Below are 24,372 nucleotides of genomic sequence, written 5' to 3'. Positions count from 1 at the left end.
GAACGGAGAGAGATGAGAAGCATCAATCATCAGTTTTTCGTTGTGACACCTTAGTTGTTCATTGATTGCTTTCTCATATGTGCCTTGACCGTGGGGCTAAAGCAGACTAAGTAACCCCTTGCTCGAGCCAGTGACCTTGGGTCCAAGCTGGTGAGCTTTGCTCAAGCCAGATGAGCCCGCACTCAAGCTGGCGGCCTTGGGGTCTCGAACCTGGGTCCTTCCACATCCCAGTCTGATGCTCTATCCACTGTGCCACTGTCTGGTCAGGCAACTTTTAATTTTTTTAATGTTTATTTTATTGCTATTAGAGAGAGACAGGGAAAGCACAGGAGAGAGACAGGAACATCCGTTCCTGACTGGGGATCGAACCAGCAGCCTACATGCTTCAGGACAATGAAGAGGCTCTGATCTTTTTTTTTTTTTCTGAAGCTGGAAATGGGGAGGCAGTCAGACAGACTCCCGCTTGCGCCTGACCAGGATCCACCTGGCATGCCCACCAGGGGGTGATGCTCTGCCCATCTGAGGCAGAGCACCTGAGGCAGAGACCATGGAGCCATCCTTAGCACCCGGGCCATCTTTGCTCCATCGGAGCCTTGGCTGCAGGAGGGGAAGAGAGAGACAGAGAGGAAGGAGAGCAGGAGGGGTGGAGAAGCAGATGGGCGCTTCTCCTTGTGCCCTGGCCGAGAATTGAACCTGGGACTCCTGCACACCAGGCCAACGCTCTACCACTGAGCCAACCGGCCAGGGCCGAGGCTCTGATCTTTAACAATGAATTCAAAACTCCTCTCCCACTTTACAGATAGGGAAACTGAGGCCCGGACCAGGAACGATGTAAGGCATAAGGTTACACAGAGTACTGGTTCTCTTGACTTCTGGGAGGCCAAGTTCTTTCTGCTTCTCCAAGCTGCTCTCCCAGGAGCTAAGTCCCAGATGAGGGGTCAAGACAGCTGAGGCCAAAGGGAAAGGGGGCTCCTGTCCAAGGCCTCAGAATTCCTTAAGCGGCTCTGGACTCTTAATAGATGCCTATGCTCTCAGTCCCATGACTTTTTATTTTATTTTATTTTATTTTATTTTTGTGACAGAGACAAAGAAAGAGTGGGACAGATAGGGACAGACAGGAAAGGAGAGAGATGAGAAGCATCAATTCTTCACTGTGGCACCTTAGTTGTTCATTGATTGCTTTCTCATGTGTGCTTTGACTGGGGGGCTACAGCAGAGTGAGTGACCCCTTGCTCAAACCAGCAACCTTTGGGCTTAGGCCAGCGACCATGGGGTCATGTCTATGATCCCACACTCAAGCCAGCAACGCCATGCTCAAGCCGGATGAGCCCACGCTCAAGTCAGAGACCTCAGGGTTTCGAACCTGCATCTTCTGTGTCCCAGTCTAACACTCTATCCACGGCACCACTGCCTGGTCAGGCTCTCTCTGTTTTTTTTTTTTTTTTAAGATTTTACTTATTGACTTTAGAGAGAGGATAGAGAGAAAGGAGGGAAGAGGAGTGGGAAGCATCAACTCGTAGTAGTTGCTTCTTGTATGTGCCTTGACCAGGCAAGCCAGGGGTTTCCAACCAGTGACCTCAGCATCCCAGGTCAAAGATTTATCCACTGCGTCAGGCCAGAGATGATCTTTCTTTCTTTAAAAATTTTTTTTTAATTTATTTATTTTTTATATTTTTCTGAAGCTGGAAACGGGGAGAGACAGTCAGACAGACTCCCGCATGCGCCCGACCCGGATCCACCCGGCACGCCCACCAGGGGCGATGCTCTGCCCACCAGGGGGCGATGCTCTGCCCCTCTGGGGCGTCGCTCTGCCGCAACCAGAGCCACTCTAGTGCTTGGGGCAGAGACCAAGGAGCCATCCCCAGCGCCCGGGCCATCTTTGCTCCAATGGAGCCTTGGCTGCGGGAGGGGAAGAGAGAGACAGAGAGGAAGGAGGAGGGGGTAGAGAAGCAAATGGGCGCTTCTCCTATGTGCCCTGGCCAGGAATTGAACCTGGGTCCCCCGCACGCCAGGCCGATGCTCTACCACTGAGCCAACCGGCCAGGGCTATTATTTTTAATTTAGTGAGAGGAGAGGAGGCAGAGACAGACTCCCTCATGCGCCCAACCGGGATCCACCTGGCAAGCCCACTAGGGGGCGATGCTCTGCCCATCTGGGGCCCTTGATCCCTTGCAACCAGAGCCATTTTTTAGTGCCTGAGGCGGAGGCCATGGAACCATCCTCAGCTCCCAAGGCCAACTCGCTCTAATCGAGCCATGGCTGCAGGAGGGGAGGAGAAGAGAGACAGAGAGAGAGAAAGAAATGAGAGGGGAAGGGGTGAAGAAGCAGATAGACGCTTCTTCTATGTGCCCTGACCAGGAATCTAACCCAGGACATCCACACACCAGGCCAACACTACCACCCAGCCAACCGGCCAGGAGAGATGATCTTTTTTTAATCACAACAACAACCCTATGAAATTGCTACTATTATCATCTTCACACACAGGAGGAAAGTGAGCCTTGAAGAGTGCACTGAGTTGACTAGGTGCCCCCAAAATTCACATCTATCTGGAATCTCAGAATGTGACCTGATTTGGAAATAGGGTTTTTGCAGATGAAATTCATTAAGATGAAGTCATCCAAGAATAGGGTGGGCCCTAAATCCAATATGACTTCTTGTCCTTATAAAATAAAAACAGAAAAAACACAGAGACACACAGACAGAAGAAACACGGCCTTGCAAAAACAGAAGCAAAGACTGGAGTGACAGCCTGACCAGACAGTGGCGCAGTGGATAGAGCGTTGGACTGGGATGTGGAAGACCCAGGTTCCAGACCCCAAAGTCACCAGCTTGAGTGCGGGCTCATCTGGTTTGAGCAAAAAGCTCACCAGCTTAGACCCAAGGTTGCTGGCTTGAGCAAGGGGTTACTCGGTCTGCTGTAGCTCCCACGGTCAAGGCACATATGAGAAAGCAATCAATGAGCAACTAAGGTGCTGCGACGAAGAATTGATGTTTCTCATCTCCCTTCCTGTCTGTCTGTCCCTATCTGTCCCTCTCTCTGTCCTTCTCTGTCTCTGTCACAGAAAAAGAAAAAAGAAAGAAGAGAAATAAAGAAAGAAAAAGACTGGAGTGACATAGCTGCAAGCCCAAGAGAGGCCACAGAGCGCTCGCGAGCTCCGGAAGCAGGGAAGGAAGGGTTCTTCCCTCCAGCCTTCGGAGGGAGCGTGGCCGTGCTTGGTTCCAGACCTCCGGCCTCCTAAACTGTGAGGAAGACATTTCTGTTGCTGTGAGCCACCAGTTTATGATAATTTGTTACAGCAGCCCAAGGAAACAAATACAGAGGGGTCCACCATATTGCCAGCTGTGGCCTAAAACACAGAAGCAATGTCCATTAAGATTCCTCCCCTCCCCAGCTCTCCCAATAAAAGGACTTTTTTCATCAGGAATATAGAATGTCAGTACTGAAAGGACAGATGGCTGATGAGAGCCTGTATTGAGCACTTACTGGGTGCCAGTTGTCCTACTAAATAAGTGCCACATATGTGTTCACTATCCCATTGAATCTGCACAACCACCACAGGAGGTGAGCGGCATTAACCCCATTTTACAGGTGAGGCATGTTGAGGCTCAGAGGGGTGAAGTAACTTGCCCAAAGTCCCCCAAGTAGGAGTGGCAGGGCCTGGGCTGGACCTCTGGTCCCTCTGACTTCAGAACCCACACTCCTAGCCTGACCAGGCGGTGGCGCAGTGGATAGAGCGTCGGACTGGGATGCGGAGGACCCAGGTTTGAGACCCCAAGGTCGCCAGCTTGAGCTCGCGCTCAACTGGTTTGAGCAAAAGCTCACCAGCTTGGACCCAAGGTCGCTGGCTCAAGCAAGGGGTCACTCGGTCTGCTGAAGGCCCGTGGTTAAGGCACAAATGAGAAAGCAATCAATGAACAACTAAGGAACCACAATGAAGAATTGATGTTTCTCATCTCTCTCCCTTCCTGTCTGTCTGTCCCTATCTGTCCCTCTCTCTGACTTTCTCTGTCTCTGCCACAAAAAAAAAAAAAAGAACCCACACTCCTAACCTCTACCACACCTTCTTCTCCCTGCATGTCTAAGTCAATCCTTTTGTTTTAGAATGAGGAAACAGAGGAACAGCTAGAGCAGTGAGGAGAAAGGCTCCACTCACAGTGGGGAACCACTCAGCAGCTGCAGGCCAGCCAGGGTCCAGCGGGGATCCCTCTGTTTGCAGACAAAGGGCAGCTGCTCTTCTGCCCGGAAACAAGGCACTGGGTAGCAAGGCTGCAAACTATATCCCTGCCCACAGAGTGGCGAGTGGCCAGAAATTAATTAGCTGTCTCAGTTTTGGCAAAACCTCAGGAAGGAAAGCGGTTGATTATATTGAGACCCAGAGAGTGTGTCACGGGAGAAGATTAAGGGCTGGAATATGGAAACACAGAGCCCCTGAGTTGAACATGAGTAGGGAGGCCGGCCAGGTCAGCAATAAACAGGGTAAACTCCAGTTCAGATCAAGAACCACAGTATGCTCGTGGAAGCCAGGGAGGAGAAGCTCTTCTCCATCACCCTGGCTCTGCTTCTGGATTAAGGATGGCTGGACCAAGGGGTGGGGTAGCTGGACACAACAGAGGCCCTAAGAAAGCAGGGTTCCTCAAGTGAGACTTGTCAACCCATGGGTCTCTGAAAATAGGACATGTCCCTCCTACAAATGCCTACTGGGTTCCAGCCCCTAGGCTGGGGCTCCAGCCGGGAACAAAGGATTCTCCCTCCATCCCACATCTGCTCATTTAGGGGGGAGGGAAAGGGATGAGCAATCACAAGTTTGAAAATGTGCGTGGTCCCTGCTCTGAGGGGGGCCACACAGAGCTGTGGGGACACAGAGGAGAGGGATCAAAGAAGGCCCCCTGGAGGAAAGAGTTTCTAAACTGAGAAGAGGTTATTCTAGAGAGAACCGAGGCCTAAGATCCCTGCACATTTTATTTCCCTCTTGTCTAGTAGTTGGAGGATTTTTATTATAAATCCCAACTCAACAGAGGGAATCTCATTAACAAAGTGTCAACTGGATATTTAAGAAACACTTAGTGACGGCTCCTTGGGGCCAGGGACTGAGCTAGGAAACAGGGTAGAAGATGAATGGGACACGGTTCCTGCCTCCAGGAGCAGCAGCAGCCGCTGTACCAGGGAAGGCAACCAGGGGAACAAACAATTACACTGCAATCAGCAAACACTACTTCATGACCATCTATTCTGTGTGCATCTTCCCTCTTTCCCTGTGACAGGCTCTAGACCAGGGGTAGTCAACCTTTTTATACCTACCGCCCACTTTTGTATCTCTGTTAGTAGTAACATTTTCTAACCGCCCACCAGTTCCACAGTAATGGTGATTTATAAAGTAGGGAAGTAACTTGACTTTGGCCATGTACAGGGCTTTGCTCCCTTTCCCCATGGAGGAATGGAAAATCACTAGATGAGAGGCATTTTCTAACACTTTAGGAGGATAAGTTTTTGTAGCACAGGGAAATAGAGTATATCCATCGGTCTTGCGGGGTATCTGGGCTGGCCTAGAGCCCTGGTCGGCAAACTGTGGCTCTTTGGCCCCTTGAGTGTGGCTCTTCCACAAAATACCACGTGCGGGCACTACCTTGATAAGAAATGTATCTACCTATATAGTTTAAGTTTAAAAAATTTGGCTCTCAAAAAAAATTTCAATCGTACTGTTGATATTTGGCTCTGTTGACTAATGAGTTTGCCGACCACTGGCCTAGAGAAACAGTTTTTCTGCCTTGGCTTAATGCCTCTCCCTGGTACCCACGTGCTAAGCAACCAGCCAAAAGGCATCATTATCACCAACAACTTCCTGTTAGGGGCCAGGCCCTGCCCTAAGGCCATGTAGCTTCTCCCTTAACCTTTGACCCCTCACTGTACCCTCTACCCTCCTCCCAGCAACAGGCCTCTGCTTAGTTGCCTCCTCCTACCAGCCTCACCACATGCCTCGCAGCCCACCAGATGCTCTCTCATGCCTGTTTTTGTTGACTTCACTGCCCATAGTCTTGGCCTCATATCTAGCTTTTTCAGGATGAGGCTCTAACCAACCAAGCTATCCAGCCAGGACCTCACATCTAGTTTTTGTTTGTTTGTTTGTGACAGAGATGGAGAGAGTCAGAGAAAAAGACAGATAGGAACAGACAGACAGGAAGAGAGAGAGATAAGAAGCATCAATTCTTTGTTGTGGCACCTTAGTTGTTGATTGATTGCTCTCTCATATGTGCCTTGATGGGGGGGGGGGGGGGGTGGAACTACAGCAGACCACGTGACCCCTTGCTCGAGCCAGTGACCTTGGGCTCTAGCTGGCAACCTCGGGGTCTTGAACCTGGGTCCTCCGCATCCCAGTCTGACACTCCATCCACTGCACCACCACCTGGTCAGGCACATCTAGTTTTTTATTGTCTATCTTTTCCCCACAAGAATGTCAGCTCCACGAGGGCAGCGACTGTGTCTTGCTCACTGTTGCCAGCCCCGCTCTTAGTTCTTGGGCGGGGCTGCTGCATGTGTGTCTACCACAACCCTGCAACATAGGTGGTTTTTTATCATCTCCATTTCACAGATGAGGAAACAGGCTCAGAGAGAGGAGCCCAAGTGTGGGCAGCCAGTAAGCAGCAGACCTGGAGTTGAACCCCAACCCCTCTGCCTCTGAAGGATGTGGCTGTCTCACCAGTTGCTGGCCTTGCCCCAGGAAACATGAAATTTGGGGGTTCTTTGGGGCCTATCAGGTATTGTCAGTTGCCCCCTAGTTGGATTGCCCTGTGCAGGAATCCACCTTTCATGCTCCCGGGTACTACTATTTCCAGCTGCCCATGGCTCTCCCTTAGCCCAGGTAAGTCCAGGTGTAGAAAGAGATGCAAGAAGAGGGAGCAAGGTGTTAGGAAAGGCAGGCTCCAGTCCTGACATGGCCACTAACTCAAAGAAAGAAAAACACAGAACATGTCCAGGTCCCAGTTTCCTCATTTGTAAATCAGATGGGCTAAACTTGACATACAGGTGGCAGAAAACAGGGCTGGGGTTATAAGTGTGGGATCTAAGATCTGAATGACCTGATTTCAACCTGACTCTGAGATTTTGCACATGTTATAGCACTTCTCTGAGCCTCACCTTTCCTCATCTATAAGATGGGCGCTCACTTCATGTGGGTATGAGGATTAAATGAGATACTATATATACATCTCTAAGCAGAGCACCTGGCACAAAAGAGAATCACCATCTACAATTCAAAATTCTATACCTTGATGAAAAGGGTTACTTCTGCAGAGAGAAGAGCAAGGCTGTTTCTACCACTCTGCGTATTTATTGAAAGGGGCTCTGTGGCCCCAAAGGACTTTGAAATATGAGTTCTTTTCACTTATCCAGAAAGATTCAGAGCCCTGGCCGGGTTGCTCAGTTGGTTGGAGTGTCATCCCGATGTGCCAAGGTTGTGGGTTCAGTCTCTGGTCAGGGCACATGGAAGAAGCAACCAATGAATGCATTACTAGGTAGAACAGCAAATTGATGCTTCTCTCTCTCTCTCTCTTTCTCTAAAATCAATAAATAAACTTCTTTTAAAAAGAGGCCCTGGCCGGTTGGCTCAGCGGTAGAGCGTCGGCCTAGCGTGCGGAGGACCCGGGTTCGATTCCCGGCCAGGGCACACAGGAGAAGCGCCCATTTGCTTCTCCACCCCTCCGCTGCGCCTTCCTCTCTGTCTCTCTCTTCCCCTCCCGCAGCCAAGGCTCCATTGGAGCGGGGATGGCCCGGGCGCTGGGGATGGCTCTGTGACCTCTGCCTCAGGCGCTAGAGTGGCTCTGGTCGCAACATGGCGACCGCCCAGGATGGGCAGAGCGTCGCCCATGGTGGGCGTGCCGGGTGGATCCCGGTCCGGCGCATGCGGGAGTCTGTCTGTCTCTCCCTGTTTCCAGCTTCAGAAAAATGCAAAAAAAAAAAAAGGAAGAAAAAGAAAGACTCAGAAATCTACAAAAGACACAACTCTTTCCACACCCATCCACCCAGGCCAGAGACAAAGCTGCTGATTTCTGCAGCTGTGCTGGGAGCTATAAATCAACAGAGCACCGCCCAGATGCCCCTTCCCACCTCGGACCCCCCAGCTGGTTGGTAATGGGGCTGCTGAAGCCTGCATGATGCTAAATTATTCATTTTAGCCAGGCTTTCTGCTTGACCAACCCCACAATTATCCCTCTTCCTGGGCATGTTATGATGTTCTGGGTAGCCAATTGGATTTAGAGGTCCCAGGACTCTGAGCTTAATAAAATCACGCCTTGCCCTGGCACAGCCCCCTTCCTCTCAAAGTCCAGGCACCATCTGCCAGGAAGGGCAGAAAGGGAATCTAAGATCACAGCATCTAAGAAGCAGTCTTCACATCTTAGCCATGGTGAGAGGAGCCTGGAATTCTCTGCCTTATCTTTCCTCCAGCCAAATATGCAGTGCCAAACCTGCACCCAGTGGTTGTCCAGTGTCCTCTTGCATGCCTGCAGTGATGGGAAGCTTCTTACCTTGCACAGCAGCCCATACATTTTTGCTCATTTGACAGATGCAAAATTTCTGATAGAAATCATACGAAATGTGCATAAAGGTAGGTGTTCAAGAATGTTCACAGATGCATTATTTAGATTGGCATCATATTGAAAATAATATAAGTCCCCTCAAATGGAACACATTCACATAATGCACCCATCAAAAAAATCATGTTTTCGCCCTGGTGGGTAGGCTCAGTGGTAGAACATTGGCCTGGCATGTGGATGTCTCAGGTTCAATTCCCGGTCAGGGCACGCAGGAGAAGTGCCCATCTGTTTCTCCATCCCTCTCCCTCCCCCTTCTCTCTCTCTCTCTCTCTCTCTCTCTCTCTTTCTTTTCCCTTCCTGCAGCCATGGCTTGATTGGTGTAAGCGCATTGGCCCCAGGAGATGAGGGTGGCTCTGTGGAGCCTCCGGCTCAGGCATTAAAAATAGCTTAGTTGCAAGCATTGCCCCAGATGGGCAGAGTATCGGCCCCAGACGGGGGTTGCCATGTGGATCCTGGTCAGGGCTCATGTGGCAGTCTGTCTCTCTATCTCCCCTCTCTCTCACTTGGAAAAGAAAAAGAAAAACATCATGTTTTCAGAGAATTTTTTTTGTTTTCAGAGAATGTTTGATAACACAAGAATGTGCTAATGACATAATGTTAAGTGAAAAGGCAGCTTACAAAATATAGTATATAATATGATCAATATTTCAATATAGTGTGATCCCAATGTCATTAAAACACGGGGGGAGGGGGAGATGGGAAGAAAATATACCAAAATGACAAAGCTCTTCTCTGAAATAACTACTGTGTTACCTTTATAGTAAAAAAATATTTGTAATATTGAACTGATAAAGTTTCCCTATAGTATGCACCCAGTAATTCTAGTTCTTATGAGGCTCAATAAATATCAATCGAAAGAATGAGAAGCAAGTTTCACTCCTCTTCTAAACAGACATAATAATAAAAATGTTTATTGAATGCTAACTAAATGCCTGGTTCTGTGCTGAAGTCATTCACATCATGCCTCATAAACTTCTCATAACTACTCTATATTGCTACTCCCATTACACAGATGAGAACACTGAGGCTCAGAGAAGTTGTGCATATATGGCCTAAGCTAACTCTCTTAGTAAGTAGCACAGCTGGGATATGATCCTAGATCAGTCTGACTCCAATGTCTAGGTTTCTCAACACCTGTTACCCCATGCAGAGGCCTCAGAGGTGTGTAATCTGCCCTGTTCCTAACCCTGTCCAACAGACATCCCCAGTTCTTGCCCCCATTCCTCTTGCGTCTCACAGACAGCAGTAGCAGCATCGAAGCGGAGTGGTTTTGGAGGCAGAGCGGTCTGGGTTTGCACCTGTCTGACTGTGACAGGCACCTACTCCCTCATCTATATGTGAGAACCTACAGTTCCCATGGCAGAGCCTCTAGCATGTGGCAAAAGCTCAGGAGAGGCTCCTCAGTGCCCTCTGTGACTCCTCTGAACTCTGTCTCTTGTGTCTGAGTCACACACACTCCCCAGGGAATGAGACCCAGATCTGGGAAGCGTTGGTTCTGGAGGGCAAGGCCAGGAGTCAGCGCAGGAACTCCGCCAGGCCTGCTGCTCACTCACCCTGTTCCTCCACACCAGAGGGCATCTGGCCCAGCACTCTGCCTTCTTGTATGTCCGACAGCACTTCAGGGGACAACTGAGGCCAGGCTTTTGGTGACCAGTCCAAGGTCACACAGCTTTCTTCCATCACCCTGAGCTGGCCTCTCTGCTTCCCCCACATTGAGGGCCCTCCCATCCAATTCACCTCACACCCACCCACACCAAATTCACTCTCTTGAACGCCATTCTGGACAGACTGATTGCTCCCAAAGTCCTTTCCCCCGTGGCCTATGACCCAAAGCTCCCTCATTTCCCAGTATGGCCACCTTACCGTGGGACCCGAGAACCTGTCCAACCCTCACTCCCACTATCTAGACCTGAAACTGAAGCCTCAGTATGGCCTCTGGTCCCTAACACAGCCCTGCCAGGCTGTCTCCTTCCTCAGTTCTCCCTCTACCTTCCCCTCCCCCTCCCCACCAGAATGACTCCCTGCATTACCGGGGCTGGTCCACAGAGTTCCTCTAGTATCTGCATCTCACTGGGAATTTTGGAAGGCAGAGACCACTGTTGGTGGTTTCATCAGAGCCTGAACAACACTCAGCACACAGCAGGCACCTAGACAGCCTTGGCGAGGAGGACACCTGCTGGCAAGGCCTTTCCTGCTTTAGTCCCTATAGCCTCAGCTCAGTCATGATGAACCTTCCAGCCCCTCTGCAGCTCCTGAATATCCGCTGAACCTTTGCACATGCTGTTCCCTCTGCCTGGAATGTCCTATCCCACCCCTCCTTGTAGTCAACTGCTGCTCCCAATCACAACACAGCACAGGTACCTCGTCCTCCGGCTGGGTCAGAGGCCCCCCGGACCCCCACATTTGGGACTCTGTATCTGTCCCTGCAGCTGTAACTAACCAGGGGTTCCTGAGGGGCATGGCTGTATTAGTAGCCATGCTGAGGCTTAAGCTGAGAGTCACGGCTGGACAGGCCTGGCAGAGGTCAGCATCGGCCAATGCTTGTTGAATGAATAAACGTGCAGAGTGAGTAAATGTGCAGACAGTGCAGGAAGCAGGAGCAGGTCCAAGGTGGAAAATGCAGACAATCAGGCTTCACAGTCACCTGCTCTGCATGCCTGGAACAGCCGCAGGGAGCTGGTCAGCCACAGCCAGCCAGTACTGAGCGCCTGCAATGGGCCAAGGGCTGGGCTGTGGCCCTTCAAATGCATGAGCTCACTAATCTTCCCAATAATCTACAATGATCACCTGCAACTTTACAAATGCAGAAATGAGGCTCAGAGGAGCTCAGCTGTTTGTCCAGGGTGTGGTTGAGCTGGGATTGGGACTGGGCACTACTTGAACCCCAGCTGTGACCTCTACCACTGCACTGTGTCACCTCACTGGGGTCTCTCCCGGCCTAGACGCACTGGGTCTGTGGACCCCAACCCAGGTCACAAGAGAGAGGAGGGAAACAAAAGGCAAAGAGCTCATGCTGGGTCCCCAAAATCAAGACGGGGACTCAGAGCTCCAATCCTGCAAAGTTGACACTTGAACACCTATCCCAGCAACTCCTGGCACCCGGTAGTAGACAGAGGGGACAACCAGAACCTGTCGCAATCTGCCCCAGCATGTTGCCTGGCCCAACCTTCCCTCCCTGCTCTGTGCTGCAGTCCAGAGGTGGGAGGGAAAACACAGCGCTTCTCTTTAGGACAAAGGTACCTATGAGGCAGGTACTAAGACCTACACTTTACAGATGAAGAAACTGAGATGCAGAGTGTCTGTCCAACTTGCTGAAGATCTTAGTAGGTGGAGGTGGCAGAGCCAGCATTTAATACAAGGAGACATGAGCTGAGGGAGAGTTGGAGGGGCAAAGAAACACATAACCTAAAACAGGGCCACACAGACTGGACAGGGCCAGGGGACAGGGTGAGAGTGAGTGGGAGTGGTCAGAGACACAGCAGGGTGCAAATCTGCCTGAAACCAGGATCAAGGAGAAGTGGAGGCAGGGAGACAGCGCAGGCTGGGAACAGACAAGAGGTCAAGTAGAAAAGCACCGACTCCGTTGTTCATGTATCTGGACTCTGGAGCAGGCACACCAGGAAGTTCTGGGCCGTGTAGACAGAAGATGGAGTCACCTGTCAGAAAGTGGGGGAGGGGCTCCTGCTAAGCTCTTCGCACTCCACCTTGCCCAGAGGGCTGCCAAAGGGAACTCTGAGATGCCAGCTTTGCATGGCCTGTGGTGGCTCAGTGGGTAAAGTATCTACCGCTGGTTTGAAACCCTGGACTTGCCCCAGGTCAAAGTACATATGGGAAACAGCTAATAGTACAAGTTGATGCTTCCTCTTCCCTCCCCCTTCTCTATCTCTCTCTCTCCAGTTTCTAAAATCAATAAATAAAATATTTTTTAAAAGAGAGAATGAGAGATGCTAGCCTTGCTCAGGGCCTTGAATCTGCCCAGAAACAAGGGCTGTCCAGCGTGTGACCTGAAAACCCACAGTCACCCGCCAGCTGAACTCACACCACAGGACCAGTGATGCTCTGCTTGGGGACCAGCTGTCCCAAAAAAATCCTGCTCGTGCTTCAGGAACCACAGGCTGTTTGCTGAAAATGCAATTCCCAGAGCCCCTCCCTGCATGCAGGAGGAGGACTGGGCTAGCAGGCAGGCCCCTGAAGTGAGGAGAAGATGTGGGGAGGAGGGAGTGGAGAGTGCTTCCTGATGTTGGAGTCTGAGATCCCTTGTGTTCTTTTCTTCCAGCACCACATCCACGTTAGTCTTCCCCTCAGAGGCTCCTCCTTCAGCTTTTTTACTTAGTTTCCCCTTACTCATCCTTCAGCTCCTCAGAGGCCTCCTCTGAGCTCCCGGCTCAGAGGAGACCCTCCTCCCAGTGTGGGCTCCCAAAGCTCCCGCATATTCTTCCACCAATTCAAAGTAAGCCTGTCGGATGATGGCCTATGAACGTCTATTTCTCCCACCAGACCCTAAGCTCCGTAAAGGCAGGGCCCGTGGATTTCGTTCCTCACCATTGCCTCATTTTGGCATCTAGCACAGTGCACCCACAGAATTTCCCTGAGGGTCTCACACAGGACCCCTCCCTGTTCTCAAAGGGCTTGAAAGGCTCAGATACAACACGTTATCACATTTAATCCTCACAAACCAGGATGCTTTGTATTCCCACTTTACAGGCCAAGAAATGAGCTTCAGAGGTGAGGTTACTAGCCCAGAGAGACAGTAAATATGTAGCTTTGAACTTAGGTATATCTGGCTTCAGACCTCCACCTCTGCCACTCTGCCCCAAGGGTCCTCCGGACCTTCCCTTGCAAACCCTCCCCACCCCTCACCGCCCAAGTTCAAGTCTGATAAGAACTCATACACTTAGGCCCTGGCCAATTGGCTCAGTGGTAGAGCGTCGGCCTGGCGTGCAGGAGTCCCGGGTTCGATTCCCGGTCAGGGCACACAGGAGAGGCGCCCATCTGCCTCTCCACCCCTCCCCCTCTCCTTCCTCTCTGTCTCTCTCTTCCCCTCCCGCAGCCAAGGCTCCATTGGAGCAAAGATGGCCCAGGCGCTGGGGATGACTCTGTGGCCTCTGCCTCAGGTGCTAGAGTGGCTCTGGATGCAACAGAGCGAAGCCCCAGAGGGGCAGAGCATCACCCCCTGGTGGGCATGCCGGGTGGATCCTGGTCGGGCACATGTGAGAGTCTGTCCTACTGCCTCCCCATTTCCAGCTTCGGAAAAATGAAAAAAAAAAAAAAGAATTCATGCACTTATTCATTCTTTCATTCATTCATTCAACCCATCAACTGACTCACTTATTGGTTATGCTAGGCCCTGCATGGAGTGTCATCCAGATAGAGCAGAGGCTTGTCTTTGTCCCCTTTCACCACTGCTCCTGGGACTTTACCAGCAGAAGCCGGGTCCCAGGCAGTCACCCTGTCCCTAGTCTGCCACTCACTGGGGAAGGACTAACATTGGGCCTCCCTCCTTCCCCCTCCTCCAAGAATAGCAGCCTGAAATATGGGCGGGGTAACGTTTAGGATCACAGTCCTTCTGTTTCCATCATTTTCTGAGGATTCTAGGATAAGAGAGAGACAGGATTCTGCCCCCTCCTTCCATGAATTTCTTCGACTGTCCCCTATCCTAGGCAGCTCTGGAAAAAGTTCTGGACTTGGAGTCACAAGACCAGGGTTCTAGCTCTGGGTCCAGGAGAGCTGTGGAGCCTTAGGAGAACAAGTAGCCCTGCCTCTCTCTGAACCACAGATTCCTCATCTGCAAAATAGGGATGATGATGATAAGGATTCTAATGCTTACATGACAGAGAGGTAGGTGAGGATTAAATCGTTCAGACCCAGATACACAGATATCACAGAGATGGTTAGCCAGGGAGATGTCTCAACAAAGGGAGGACCTATGGGGGCAAACTACACTGCTGGCAAGACACATTTGACAATGCAACTGAGGGAAGTTTGGGTGGGAGCACCCCAGCAGGCTGAGCCCAGGCCTTCCCTGAGTGGACCCTTAGACGTGAGATGTCTTCCCCAGGCTCAATGGTACTGAGGGCGCTGTGCTCATCAGCCCACCAGCCAGAGGCCCTGGGGAAGAGACTGGAAATGGGACTGAATACACTGATACTCAGTGTTCCCCAGACCAGAGCATGTGGATGTCTTTCCTCACCATTGCCTCAGCTCAGCATCTAGCACAGTGCACCCATGAGCTTCAGAGGTGGAGTCGCAAGCCAAGAGAGCGTATGTGCCAGGAACCTGGAACTCTCGGGACAGTGGCTACTCTCAGGCCCACCTTAGGACAAGTGCCTCCCTTCCTCTCCCTGCTTTAACAAGCACTGGATTCTAAAGGATCTGGAAAATTCCTCCTCTTCATCGCCCAGAAAGCTTCCATTTATTGGGTCCAGGCACCAGGCCAGCTGCATTACACATGCTCTCTCGACACCTCACAAAAACTCTGTTGAAGAAGGCCTTATTATTACCTTATTCTACTGATGAAAAAAAAAAAAGTGAGGCTCAAAGAGACCCAAGTACCAAAGCCAGTTCATGAGCTGGCTGGGATTAACACATACACAGGTTAGCCCAACTTTAAACCCTACACTATCTCCGAAGGCAATGTGGAGAATCACTGATGAAACACAAAGCAAAGATCAATGCTGCCTGTGCTTGGGCGAATGTTCCCACAGTAGCTGGTGATGAGTCATTGAAAACACAGGAAATTTTTGTATCTTCCACTCTTCCTGGGGGAGCAAAGATCCCCCAGCGATCATGGATGTTAAAGCTCCCTCAACACTCACATACCCATCCAATACTGTACTCCAGTGCACTGAGTACAGTGCACTGAGCCCTGTCCTGCAGAAACCTCATACAGTACTTCCCAGTCAAGGAGATCTGGCTCTCTATCCCTCAGACAGGGAAACTGAGACAGGTGGGAGGTGGGGCCAGGGGGCTGGTTGCTCCTGCTCTGATGGGCATCAGTGACTGGGTGGAGACCACAGTTCACATCTCCAACTTCTGAGTTGTTGCCCTCTGCCCTGCCTGGTGGCACCGCAGTCCAGAGAGGTCTAGGGCTATGGCCTCAATCAACCAGCACAGAAGACCTATATATTTTTTAAGATTTTATTTATTCATTTTAGACAGAGGAGAGAGAGAGAGAGAGAGAGAGAGAGAGAGAGAAAAGGGAGAGAGAAGGGAGGAGGAGCTGGAAGCATCAACTCCCATATGTGCCTTGACCAGGCAAGCCCAGGGTATCGAACCGGCAACCTCAGCATTCCAGGTCAACGCTTTATCCACTGTGCCACCACAGGTCAGGCCAGAAGACTCATTTTTAACTAACGGTAAATACCCAGGCACCTCTGCTGTCATAAGAATAGCAGTTTCCTTGCAATGCTTTGCCCATGTCTGAACTAGTAAAGCTGGGCTGGGGGCTGCTGCAGGGGCAAGCCTGTGATGTTTCAGACCCTCTGAGAGGTCCACAGACACCTAGAAGAGAGCCTTACTCTCCAATGTGAAAGCACGAACTCCGGCCCAAACAAACCTCTGCTGCCTTTGGCAGAAAAGAAAAGACTGTTACAGGAGGAGAGGAGAAAACGGGAAGGCATCTGTGAAGAGGACCTGAGGCCTCTCAAAATCACATCAGAGCCCTGGCCAGATGGCTCGGTTAGTTAGAGAGTCACCCCAAAGCACAGAGGTTGCTGGTTCGATTGCCAGTCAGGGTACATATAGGAGCATATCGATGTTCCCCTCTCTCTCTCTCCCTTCCTCTTTCTCTAAAAAATAATTTTTAAAAAAAATCACATCAGAGCTCCTGACCAGATGGCCACTGGGAACAGGAGCAAAGAACTGACTGGCTGACCCACAGCTGTTGCCCACTGTACCCAGGAACTGTGGGCTCTCCACTGGCAAATGTACACACAAGTGCACAAACACAATTGTCCAAGGCTACTCTGGATGCTCCCTTCTCTCTGGGGTTTGAGGGCTTGACAGGAAACAACACACTGTCCCATTCTCATACAGAGAGAATCCCAAACTGACAGTGTGAGACGAGCACACACTAACAGCCGACCACCAGGTGTGATTTGGGAAGTGCCCCCGCAGCCTGGAGCAGACACACACTCTCCTGTCCCCCCACCTGCACAGGTAGCCCATGCACAGCTGTTTCCCCAGAGGCCCATGGCACCTCAGGCATCTCTGCCCACCCCTATGGGTTTCAGAGGTTCAAACACACAGTGCATTTGTACTGTCACAAACACAGAATCACAAGCTGGCAGATACACAAGCTGTCGCCAAACTGTCCCGCATAAGCTGATGCAAAAGCAAGGGGACAACAGATGATCAAATGTTATTTAGTTAAACACACACACACACACACACACACACACACACACACACACACACACACACACACTGATACAAATTCCAGCGTCCTCCTTCCAATGGAAGTGGTCTTCCCGCTGGGCTCCATGGACTCCCTGCAGAAAGTACAGAGGCCCGGGGAGTCCCTGGTCCGAGGACTGGGTCACAAGTCCTCGGTCTCTACACTCACACGGGTCCGGCCCCGTGGCACCAGCGGGCAGCGGACTCACCGGACGATGCCGAACATGACGAGTACGTTGCCCAGCAGCCCCACGGCGCACACCGCTGAGTACAGCGTGGTGATGGCGATGGCCAGAGCGAGGGAAGAGGCACTGCGGGCACCCGGCGGCCCCGACGCATTGGCGCCGGCGCTGGGGAAGGCGCTGGGGAAGGCGTCCGGAGCAGTGGCAAGGAGCGGGGACTGCAGCTCGGCGCCCGTGGATGGGGCGGGCTCCATGGCTGCCGGCGCCGCGTTCCTCCCCACCGTGCGCCCTGGGCGCAGAGACCAGGGTTGAGGAGCGTGCCAGGGGCGGAGGCCAAGGCTCCGACGCCACCAGCTGCAGCGCGCTGGCCGCCCCGCTGCCCGCACAGACCCTGCCTCGGACGCCCTCCTGCCCGCTCTTCTCGCCGCGAGCGCTCTGAGCTGGGAACCGCTGCGGGCTCCTCGGACGTGCCCACCGCGCGCACCACGTGGCCCCGAGGCTGCCGCCAGTCTGAGCCCGCGACCGGGGGCGGGTGCTGCACCAGAGGCTTGGAGCCGGGCCGAGGAAGCTTCCCACTCCCTCCCTAGAGACGCTCCGCGGGCTCGTGTGTACCCCACCGCAGGCGACACTCACCCTCCACACACACATCCCTTTGCCACTTCCAGAGTCAGAAGGACCCAGAGGTGAATTCCGCCTGTCGCCCCTGCACCAACGAACAGTGACCTTGAGCGAGTCTCTTAACTTCCCTCTACTTCATTTACCTCGTCTGTAAAATGAGGATAATCGCACCACCTGGCTGGGAGGGTTGTTGGGGAGGTTAAGATGATGGGTGTAAAGAATTTAGCTTAGTGCCGGGCACACAGTAAGTGCTCCATTTATGGTCTATGGTTTTCTTGCACCCCATTCATTCACTCAACAGATTTGGGGGGTGGGTGCTAGGTATAAGAGCCAGGTCCCATTAGCAGATGCGGCCCCTATCCTGGGGCTTCCAACCCAGGGGAGGAGAGACATCAATCCTAAAATCACACCAATAAAGATACAGTTACACATTGAGGAAAGTGAAGGAAAGCAAGCCCTTCCCGTGGCAAGGCCTACAAAACGCAGAGGTAGAGGTCAGGACGCCTTCCCTGAGGAGATGACACTTAAAGTGAGATGTGATGTTTGGGGAGTAACTAACTTAGGGAATAAACCAGGAAAGAGCATTCCAGGTAAAGGAAACACAAACCCACATGTGCAAAGACTCTGTGCTCAGAGGGACTAAAAAGAGGCCAGGAAGAGGAGAAGGCAGGTAGCGCATGTGGAGAGAATGGGATGAGGTGGTGAGCAGGGTCTCAAAGACCATCGGGAGAAGGTCACTTCCTATACTCCTTCCCTAACCTGACCTGCCCAGACCCAGAACCATCCTCCTCCTTGGGGCTCCTGTCCTTCCCAGAACAGTCTCTCTACCAACCATGACTCTGTTCCAGGCACCGTGATATACGCTTTATCCATGCATCAACACTTCGGAGAAGATTCTATTATTCGTGTACCCATTTTACAGATGAGAAGACTAGGCTAGTCACTAAATTATCCCATATCGCAATTATTTCTGAGTTTGTTTCCTCCTTGGGGAAACCAGGCCTGATTGATCCCTGAACCCAGTAGAGGGCCAGGGTTACAGCGAGTGCCCAGAAAATATTGGTTAGATGAATAAAGGTCCCATGGGGGAATGAAATGAGACCACATTGGGATTTCTGAGCTTTAGGCTTTGTGGCGATGCTTTTGGTCCTGAGAGTGACTGGGCAAGGACCCCTTACCCATCTCTGGCTTGAGTCATCCATCTATATGCAAGGCTCTTACCCCTTTCCCAGAAAGAACAAAGCCAGAATTCCCAAACTCACCTTCCTTTCCATTCTCTCTGCCCCCCCCCCCCCCAGCTGCTGCCCAGGCCCCTTGGTCAGCAACAGTAGTCTCCTCACCCCAAGGCTTTTGCACTTAACCATCTAAGGAATCATCAGAGAGGTGATTTTTGCTCCGTGGTCATATGTGCTGCCAGAACTCTCTTTCCTGTCCCAAAGGGCCTGGTACTCAGAGACATTTCTGGTGCCAGGGGAAAGAAGTTGGGACAGGAAAGAGGAGAGCTACTTTGTTCGAGTTCTGGCTCCCTTCTTATCCTTCCAACAAGCCAAATTATTTCCTAGCTCAGAGTATTTGCACACTCTTATTTCTTCCACTTGGAAGGCTCAGCCACTGCCTCGAGCTAAATGCTATTCGTCCTCTAGGTTTTAGCTTAACTATCCCTTCACTCACTATCCCTTCGCTCACTGCCCCCACCCCACCAAGTAGACCAGGTCCTCTTGTTACTTATTCTTTTATTCTATTTTATTTTTTTATTTATTCATTTTAGAGAGGAGAGGGAGAGACAGAGAGGAGAGACAGAGAGAGAGAAGGTGGGGAGGAGCTGGAAGCATCAACTCCCATATGTGCCTTGACCAGGCAAGCCCAGGGTTTCAAACCGGCGACCTCAGCATTTCCAGGTCGACGCTTTATCCACTGTGCCACCACAGGTCAGGCCTTGTTACTCATCCTTTTTTTTTTTTTTTTTTTTTTTTAGATTTTATTTATTCATTATAGAGAGGAGAGAGAGAGAGAGAGAGAGAGAGAGAGAAGGGGGAGGAGCAGGAAGCATCAACTCCCATATGTGCCTTGACCAGGCAAGCCCAGGGTTTTGAACCGGCAACCTCAGTGTTTCCAGGTTGATGCTTTATCCACTGCGCCACCACAGGTCAGGCTTGTTACTCATTCTTGAAGCATCATGTACATCTTTACAGAATGTCCCACATGGTCATTTATGCAGTTGTTGGGTTTTTGTGCATCACCTTTACAATGAGTCTGTGTACTTCTGTACCTCCACCTTAGTACAGTCCCTGGAGCTCAGGGAGTGATTGAATAGGAAGTTCAATTCCAACTTTGGTGAGCTCCCATTTTGGCGAGGCGACAGAACAGACATAGCTAAGCAACTGAAACCCTTTGCACAAACCCTGCAACCTCATCTTACTTGGAACTGAAATACTAGATCCCAACTCTATGCCCTCCCTTGGTTTTGAGCCATCACCAAGTGAGTCTACCTTCCTCCTTGGCCTTGAATTTGGAATCCTCCTAATGTGGTCCCAACCAGGATTTATTGCTGTCCTCTTCCAACTCCATCTCTTATCCTCACCCCAATGGCATGCTCCAGCCACCGTGGGCTGAAGGGAATTTTTTTAAATCGTATTTTACAGTGTTTTTGAGTCCCTCCTGGGTACAGAGATGCTATCGTGGAAACCCCTAGCTATGGTGGAGGCAACAGACTGAAAAAGATTCCCTTCACTTCTCTGAACCATCATTTTCTCATCTATAAGGTAGAGAGGTGCAGGATTGGGTGAGGATCTGGTGAAACAACTGATACTCTGCCAACTGAGAAAGGCCACCTGAGCATGCGCTATTAGACCACGAGGATGAGTAAGACCATTGCTCTCTTCGGGGAGCTTACAGGCAAGAAGATGTGAAAGGTATGTAAATGACCAAGGACATGAATGGCATATTGTAATTGCCAAAAAACATCTATGCTGTTATGGATGGCCCCTTTTAAGAGTTTTGCTTGCTGACTCTGCTCTGAACACAACAGGAAGTCAGCCATCTGCCACCCAGAAGTGAACCCTCGCATGAACCTATCCCTACTGGAGCCCTGACCGTGGACTTTTGGTGTCCAGAACTGTGAGAAATAAATGTCTGCTGTTTACAAGGCAGTCTGTGGTACTCTGGTGTAGCAGCATGCCAAGTGCATGTGGATTTCCCCCATTGAGGACACATTGGGAGAATGAATGGAAACTTGAAAGGGGCTCCCCCAATATCTTCCTTCAGAGATCAACCCTTGGATGTGAGCATTCTAGTCTGTCTACCTTTAAAAGGCTGTCTCATTTCTGTGGTCACAGAACTTGTAATGCTCCTGTTGGCTACCATCTGTAGCATTTGCTATGTGCCAGACACTGGGCCAAGTGCCTCGTGGATTATCTCCTTCAATCCTCATCAGCCCCAGAGGTGTGAGGCCCTGCTATTATTATTCCATTTTGCAGAGCTTAGCTTACTTGGCCAAGCCACAGCTGAGGTGCCACTCTGAAAGCCAGTCTCCTGACCACCACACTATATTGCCCTTCAGAGCAAAGACTGGGAAATCACCCCCATGAAACACAAGAACCCATCGCTCCTGCCCCTGCTTGTCAGTTTTCCCCTGGAGTTCATCCCTGTTCTTGGTTGAGCACAGAGTAGACACATCCCTCCACAGCCCTGCATGGCTGGGTTACAGAATGGTAATCCAAGTTTGCTTGGGGCTTGTCCCCATCCTTGACTCTAAGGGAAAAAACCAGAAACGTAAAGGCATGGGAAATCCCGAACCAACAGAGGCATCAGAAGGGTGTCAGCAGTGGAGAAACAGAAACCACAGAAGGAGTCAGAGCAGAAAGGAACTCCCTGGGGAAGCTATTAACAATTCAGTATGTGGGAACGTGGCTCCCACCTGCCAAAGAGAGATCTGCCTGATGGAAAACACAGTGAGCAGGCAGCTCCCCTGGGTTGCCTTGCAGTCGGGCTCCATCTGCAAAGCCCAGGAGGGAGAGGACCTTAACAATAACCATAAAATAATAACCGCATACATTTGCAAAGTACTTTTGACTTTTCCAAGCGCTTCCAGATTGATGACTTCATCTTATCTTGACACCATCTGGGTACACGGGAAGGTCAGGTTTCATTATCTTCATTTTATAGCTAGGAAGACAGACATCTAGAGAGCCTGGGCGAGATCCCCAAGGATACATAGTAAATCAGGAAAAGAAATAGGATTGATATCATCCATTTAGTTGTTCAAGCCAGAAACCCAAGAGTCATTCTTTTTTTCTTTTTTTTTTTACAGAGACAGAGAGAGAGTCAGAGAGAGGGATAGACAGGGACGGAGAGATGAGAAGCATCAATCACTAGTTTTTTTGTTGCGCATTGCAACACCTTAGTTGTTCATTGATTGCTCTCTCATATGTGCCTTGACTGCGGGCCTTCAGCAGACAGAGTAACCCCTTGCTCGAGCCAGCGACCTTGAGTCCAAGCTGGTGAGCTTTTGCTCAAACCAGATGAGCCCACGCTCAAGCTGGTGACCTTGGGGTCTCGAACCTGGGTCCTCAGCATCCCAGTCCGACGCTCTATCCACTGCGCCACCACCTGGTCAGGCCCAAGAGTCATTCTTGACTCCTCTCTTTCTTTGCCCCTAATCCCTCAGCTTTAACCAATCATTCAGTTCTGTCCAGTCTTCCCAGATAACCCATAAATTCTGCCACTGCTCTTTATTCTTGCTACCGTCTTGCAGCTGGATGCACCACCTCTTCTTGCTGAAACTACTGAAATACTTTGAAATGACCTCACTGAAACCAGGCTTGCTGCCTTTAATCAGTAACATGGCTGCTGGATGCTTACGCTTTCACCTCTCTCCATTGCTAGCCTCTTGCTATACCACCTTTCCCTTCACACACTGTGCTTCAGCCAAAATAAACTGCTTGGGGAGCCTGACCTGTGGTGACACAGTGGATAAAGTGTCGACCTGGAATGCTGAGGTCACCGGTTCAAAACCCTGGGCTTGCCCTGGCCGGTTGGCTCAGCGGTAGAGCGTCGGCCTGGCGTGTGGGGGACCCGGGTTCGATTCCCAGCCAGGGCACATAGCGCCCATTTGCTTCTCCACTCCCCCCCCTCCTTCCTCTCTGTCTCTCTTCTCCCCTCCCGCAGCCAAGGCTCCATTGGAGCAAAGATGGCCCGGGCGCTGGGGATGGCTCCTTGGCCTCTGCCCCAGGCGCTAGAGTGGCTTTGGTCATGGCAGAGCAATGCCCCGGAGGGGCAGAGCATCGCCCCCTGGTGGGCAGAGCATCGCCCCTGGTGGGCGTGCCGGGTGGATCCCGGTCGGGCACATGCGGGAGTCTGTCTGACTGTCTCTCCCCGTTTCCAGCTTCAGAAAAATACAAAAAAAAACAAAACAAAAACCCTGGGCTTGCCTGGTCAAGGCACATATGGGAGTTGATGCTTCCTGCCCCTCCCCCCCTTTCTCTCTCTCTCTCTCTCTCTCTCTCTCTCCCTCTCTCTCTCTCTCTCTCTCTCCTCTAAAATGAATAAATAAATAAAAATTTAAAAAAACTGCTTGGGTGTCTCAAATAACCTGCTTCTCTCACCTCCAGGTTCATCTAAATGGTTAAGAGGGGGACTTTGGGATCAGATTGGTTGAATCTGAAATCCCAGCTCAGTCACTTCTGGTTGCCGTGACCTTGGCCAAGTTACTTAACTCAGTCTCTTGAGTTTCATAAAGTATCTGCTTTACAGCATCTGGCATATAGGTGGTGCTCAATATGTGTTAGCGGTTGCTGTGGTGATGTTTCCTCTGCCTGGAACGTGCTACTGTAGTCTCCCCAGCCCTTTGCCACCTAACCTACTCCTAAACCCCCATTATATTCCAGCTGAGAGGTTGCTGCCTTCCTTGCCCCCCTTCCCCAGATTAGTTTATATCACACATTTTCTGTTCCTTTAGGATATGTCTCCCTCCTGGAAGCACAGTCAGGTCCTGGATTCCCAGAAAACCATCCCATCCGATGTTGCTGGGGAGAGCTGTGTCTGTCAGGAGAGAATGGAGTTGAAGAGGAATGGTGGCAAGGCAGCAAAGAGTCTGACTCCCTGAGAAGGGGCGGGGGGCAGAGAAGGTTGTCAGTTCTGTGAGTGAATACTTTGATGGGTAATAAGAACCTGAAGTTTTCTGCAACAAGTTCAAGGTCAAGGGAGCAGAGAAGGTCTCCCACTTTCTAATGGATCCGTGGGGCTTGGACAAAAGTACTTCGGAGGTGACCTAGATGGATCAAATGCCAAAGATCTTTGCCCCTTATTTCCTGGGTCATGCAAACTTCAAGGAGAAGGACCAGACTACCCACCCCCAGGTCATCCTCAGTGACCGACACTGGACTTTTCAGCCCTGGCAGATGGGGGCAAAAGCAGAGTTCATTTTATTTATTTATTTTAAAATTACCTTTGCACCTGAATTTCGTGGAGGAAATGCATATACCTGTGGGACGAAACATCATGAGGCTCAGACCAGGCATCAGTTAAAGACAGATAAGCCTGATCGGTGGTGGTGCAGTGGGTAGAGGGTCAGCCTGGGATGCTGAGG

The 24,372-nt window shown here is 51.0% G+C and overlaps 1 protein-coding gene across 1 annotated transcript in view; it reads right to left on the bottom strand.

The window, feature by feature from the left end:
* The window catches only part of OPRD1 (opioid receptor delta 1), a 37,162-nt gene extending 19,740 nt beyond the window's left edge, over positions 1–17,422 (bottom strand). The window contains exon 1 of the mRNA XM_066375657.1: positions 17,196–17,422. Coding sequence (XP_066231754.1) covers positions 17,196–17,422 — 227 coding nt within the window. The remainder of the gene's footprint in view (positions 1–17,195) is intronic.
* Between the last annotated feature and the right edge of the window lie 6,950 nt (positions 17,423–24,372).

This window comes from Saccopteryx leptura, chromosome 3, assembly GCF_036850995.1.
Source record: "Saccopteryx leptura isolate mSacLep1 chromosome 3, mSacLep1_pri_phased_curated, whole genome shotgun sequence".
NCBI classification, from domain to species: Eukaryota; Metazoa; Chordata; class Mammalia; order Chiroptera; family Emballonuridae; genus Saccopteryx; species Saccopteryx leptura.
Note: the sequence above shows the minus strand (reverse complement) of the source record. Positions and strands in the feature narration are given on the sequence as shown.